Raw genomic sequence first — 5000 nt, 5'->3', positions numbered from 1 at the left:
TTTCAGTTTCTGCTGAGCGCTGGAGTACTCGGCCAGCAGTCTCGCCAGGCGGGTGTTCAGCGTGTCGATGGAGGTTTCTGGGGGGGTTGGAGCCGTGTAATTACAAAAAATGGTAGTATTGGTACTACTACTACTACTATTACTACAAATACAACGATGGTAATGATGATAGTGATAATGGTAAAAAGTAGTGATAAGAAAGATACTAGTAGTAACGGCAATAACAATTATGATGATATTTATAATAACAATAATGACAATGGTAATAAGAATAACAATGATAACAACAACAACAACAATAATAACGATAATGATGAACACATAAACAGATAAATGATAGACTCTAACTAGGGCACGTAACAATCGTATACATCCTAAATACTAATTCTGAATATTCAATACAATCCCTAGAGGGATGGCACTACACTACATGAGCAAAAAGCAAGGCATATTGTTACATTTCTGTTAACATTTTCCTTTGTATATTTAGCGTTTTCGTATCATCGCATTTGCAATATAATATCTCCTGGTATTACCGTTTCGATATGTAATTGTAATTTCATTAAGGTATTCCCAAATGTCATTAACATTTTCATATCATGGTAGTTTTAGTAATACAACCCCTTATATTATCAACTTATTTATAAAGCTTTGTATTTTCATAGGCATATCAACGAATGTAGTTAAAGAAATCATATTTCATATTTTCTCCACTATCATCAACCTTTTCGTATACCGCTAAATCTTTATAATTTCCGTTATATATCATTAGCATCATAATCACTCGTTAATCTTCGTCTTTATTCATAACTTCGGTAGTACTCAAATCACGTTATATTTCTTTATGTTATATTAACACTTTTTCTCTTCCCGTACACTGCGCCCGTTAGGAAGGCATATATCCCCGTTATTTTAGTGCTATATGTTCCACGGAAGAGATTTTGCGTTTTAAATGTAATTGGGCAGATTGATTTATGATTTAAATTTATAGCCGATTCATCTGTGCAATGGCAGAGCTCGAGTACTTTTCCTGAACTTTTTTTTACAGAAATATAATTATGTGTTCAGATTTCTTTATATTTTGCAGGGTAATTTACCATAACACTACTGCTTCTTTATAGATGATTTGTATTTTGTTCAATAGTTTCTCCACACAGCGTTAACATTTTTTATCATATCATTGCAACCTCTTCAACATTTTCGAAGAATATCATGAACACCTTTATAGATCACTGTATTTTCTTCAACGTTATTCCAAAATACTAACATTTTTACCTATCTTTATATTTTCTTAGAGGTTCTCCGCGGATATCACTAACATTTTTCTATAGCTATATGATTTCCCCTCAATATCACTTATTTACAGATCAGTATTAAAACTTTCTTTGATAACATTTTCCAAGACTATAATCAACTCTAATTTTATTTTTCTCAGACCAACAATTAACATTTTCTCAAGATTTTCTTCCGGGCGTCTTACCAAAACGACTAATCTTGTCCGTCATGGTCTCCTGCTGCTCCTGCGCCGCCTTCAGCGCATCCTCGTCCAGGAGCCCGTCCTTCATGAGCAGCTGACGCCCTCGCTCCATCAGGGACTTCTTGGCGTCAGGATACTGCAGGAGGATAGGATCTCGTTATGTAGATGGGTAGTGTACATAGGTGTTTATGTGTGTATGTGTTTGTTGGTGTATCGTGTGTGTGTGTGTGTGTGTGTGTGTGTGTTTGTGTGTGTGTGTGTGTGTGTGTGTGTTTGTGTGTGTGTGTGTATCGTATGTGTGTGTGTGTGTGTATCGTGTGTGTGTGTGTGTGTGTGTGTGTGTGTGTGTGTGTGTGTGTGTGTGTGTGTGTGTGTGTGTGTGTGTGTGTGTATGTGTATGTGTGTGTGTGTGTGTGTGTGTGTGTGTGTGTGTGTGTGTGTGTGTGTGTGTGTGTGTGTGTGTGTGCAATAATTTTCTACGGCATTTTATCGCCAACAATATAAACATCAATATCGTCATGTAAAGTATTTTCATCAGCAATGAATTTATCGATAATAGATACTCTTTTTTACCCTTATCTACAATATATATTACTTATCTACAGTATTGTTACCTTTACAATTCTTAACCTACAATCTCTGTAATATTTCCCTACTTTTCTATCAATGATATTGATAGTTACAAACTTTGCTGACAGCTTCTTAATTGAAGTATATCTTTATCTACAACATTTTGTAAAACATTTCCGTCTCCAGTATTTTTATGTGTGATATGAATTCAAAATATTCCATTATACAGTGTTTTATCAATGATATTCAGCAGTATCTTTATAAACAATGTTCTCAGCTACAATACGTCAGTCTCTCCAAAGTCTCAAATATATAAAGCACCAATTCAATAAACCAGTTTAAATAAACTGCCATTAACCCCTTAGATAAATGAAAAAGAAATTCAAATACGGAAATCATATTTAAGTTTATACACCCACCTCCGTCAGAGCGTCCCACAGGTCATCTTTTGAGAGGCAGAACAGGTCAGAATAACCGACACTCCTGACATTGGCTGTTCTTCTGTTCCCCGTCTTGTTCCCGACGATGTTCAGAATCGAGACCTGGAAGGAGTTTGAGATTTAGTCCTTGTTCTGTAAAATATGGATAGATAGATTTTTTTTCAGCGGTCTTGGTGTTTGTGTGGAATGGGTTGAGTGTATCGAGGACAAGTTAGTGGACTTAATTCTATTTGTCTTTTTTTTTTTTTAAATCTTTTTTAATACATTATTTACGTGATTTGAAATGTTCGTATGGATGGTGAGAAGAGACGAACAAAATTGTTTTTTATGGATTATATATCACTTTAGATACAGTCACAAACGCACAGACACATGAGCAATCAGGATTCTCTTCTAGTACCAACCTTGTGGTAAACTACTTTTCTTAATATGTTGTTGTGTGAGTTTAGAGAGAGAACTGGAAAAACTAATGAATATTTTACTTCCCATGTGTGTTAGATCACACACACACACACACACACACACACACACCTCCTCCTCCTTCCCCGTCCACACATACATACACCCTCTTTCCCCCTCCCCTCGCTCATACACCCCCCCTTCCCCCCTCCCTTTTCACACACACACCCATGCCCCCTCCCCTTCCACACACACGCCCATGCCCCCCCCCCCTTCCCGAAACACACAACACAGCACAAACCAGCTCCTAAGACCTACCTCTCCAAAGACGCTGCCAGCACCTAAAGTTGCGTACACAGTCTTCCCGTCGTCGGCCACTACAGAAAGCTTTCCTCTTTTCACGATGTACATTTCCTTCCCGACGTCTCCCTTGCGGCAAACGAAGTCACCCGGACTGAAGACCTGAAGAAGTGAGGAAGTCGGGGGTGGTGATGTTAGCGATGGGGGAATGGTTAATTAGGGTATGGTGAGGGTATTGTGCCGATAGGGTTAATTTATACGAGGGAGCGGATACTGTGGTAACCCGATGGAGTAACGGTCAATTTGGGTATGGTGAGGGTATTCTGGTGATGGTATTGATATGAGTATGGCGATGTAGGAATGATGTATTCGGGTATGATGAGGGTATAGTGATGATTGGGTTCATTATAGCGGGGGTACTGTGGTGACGCGATGTAGGTCTGGTTAATTCGGGTATGGTGAGGGTATAGTGATGATTGGGTTCATTATAGCGGGGGTGGTACTGTGGTGACGCAGTGTAGGTATGGTTAATTTTGGTATGGTGAGGGTATGGCTATATTGTTGCATCATTGCATGGCATTTTATATTTCAATGGGCAAGCATGACATTGTACTGGTGGGGGAAAACGTACTTTCACATAAAAAGACCGTCTCCGTATATATAATTCCTTTTTATGACATTTTTCATAAATGTTCAGTGATTAAGTATGTCGCTTCTCTTGTCCTTTAAAGAATTGTATTTTTTTTAACTTCAAAGACCGTTTAATTTTAAAGTAATTCGTTTTGTGTTTTTCATTTAGACAAGGAATCATACAAGTGAGAGACTTATTTGAATATCGTTGCGGCAATTTTCAACTGCGTTTTACAAAGTACGCTCAGGAAATATATTCATTTTTATTTATTTATTTTTTTTTGTTTTTTTGTTTTCCATTTTATGCAAAAGCAATGCCAAATAATGCATGATTGTTGAAAGCCCAAATATATTACTAGGATTTCTAATTCGCTATCTGGCCGTCTATCTACAGTATATTTATCTATTTATCTATCTGTCTATCTATCTATATATGCATACATACATATATTCATGTTCGTATGAATATATGTATATTTCTATCTACCTATCTAAATACCTCTTTACACGTCTATGTATGTCTGTTTATCTATCGATCTATCTATCTATCTACCTGTGTAGCGTACTCATCACAACGTAAAGGTAGCATTAACTCAACGAGAAATACAAGATGATCACGCAACACTATTCTCAACAAAATCCAATAAAACGAAAAACAGAAAATGAATAAAATGAGAAAACCGAAAGAATTCCATATATAAAGAAAATAATCCATTCCCTTGTCTCACCTGTAGTTTCAGCTTGAGAACGAGCTCCACAAGCAAGCCCGGCTCACAGTCTTGAAAAATCCGCACTTGCTTTAACGTGTCAAGATGCACGTGAATCGCAATTTCCGCTTTAAGTTTGTCTGGTAAAGACTTCAGGACCTGCGGGATTTGTAAAAATTATCACTATTAACTAGAAATAATTTTCTTTTCTAATACTGATGACGTATATAGGATCTATACCATTTTGGAAATGATGCGATACATTTTCGTAAAGTTGGTGTTGGATGAGTGAAGAGAAAAAGAAATGTCCATTTGTATTTGGACTTACAAAAGGCAAACAAGAGAACTGATCAGCCTTGCACAGAAAGCGAGAGAAATGATTGATCTCGCAACAGAAAAGAAGAAATGATTAGCCTTGCAACAGAAAACAAGAGAACTGATTAGCCTTGCAACAGAAATCAACAGAATCGACGAACG

At 37.1% G+C, this 5000-nt stretch overlaps 1 protein-coding gene across 1 annotated transcript in view; it reads right to left on the bottom strand.

Annotated features, from left to right (window-relative positions):
- The window catches only part of LOC125029525 (cyclic nucleotide-gated cation channel alpha-3-like), a 288969-nt gene that overhangs the window by 1187 nt on the left and 282782 nt on the right, over nucleotides 1–5000 (bottom strand). Inside the window, exons 12-16 of the mRNA XM_047619468.1 lie at nucleotides 4545–4682; nucleotides 3205–3348; nucleotides 2467–2589; nucleotides 1481–1613; nucleotides 1–77 (exon numbers count right to left, since the gene is read on the bottom strand). The exon at nucleotides 1–77 is cut by the window's left edge and continues 98 nt beyond it. Of these exons, the coding sequence (XP_047475424.1) occupies nucleotides 1–77; nucleotides 1481–1613; nucleotides 2467–2589; nucleotides 3205–3348; nucleotides 4545–4682 (615 nt within the window). The remainder of the gene's footprint in view (nucleotides 78–1480; nucleotides 1614–2466; nucleotides 2590–3204; nucleotides 3349–4544; nucleotides 4683–5000) is intronic.

This window comes from Penaeus chinensis, chromosome 2, assembly GCF_019202785.1.
Source record: "Penaeus chinensis breed Huanghai No. 1 chromosome 2, ASM1920278v2, whole genome shotgun sequence".
Taxonomy (NCBI): Eukaryota; Metazoa; Arthropoda; class Malacostraca; order Decapoda; family Penaeidae; genus Penaeus; species Penaeus chinensis.
The sequence above is the reverse complement of the archived record's forward strand: the minus strand, read 5'-3'. Positions and strand labels throughout refer to the sequence as shown.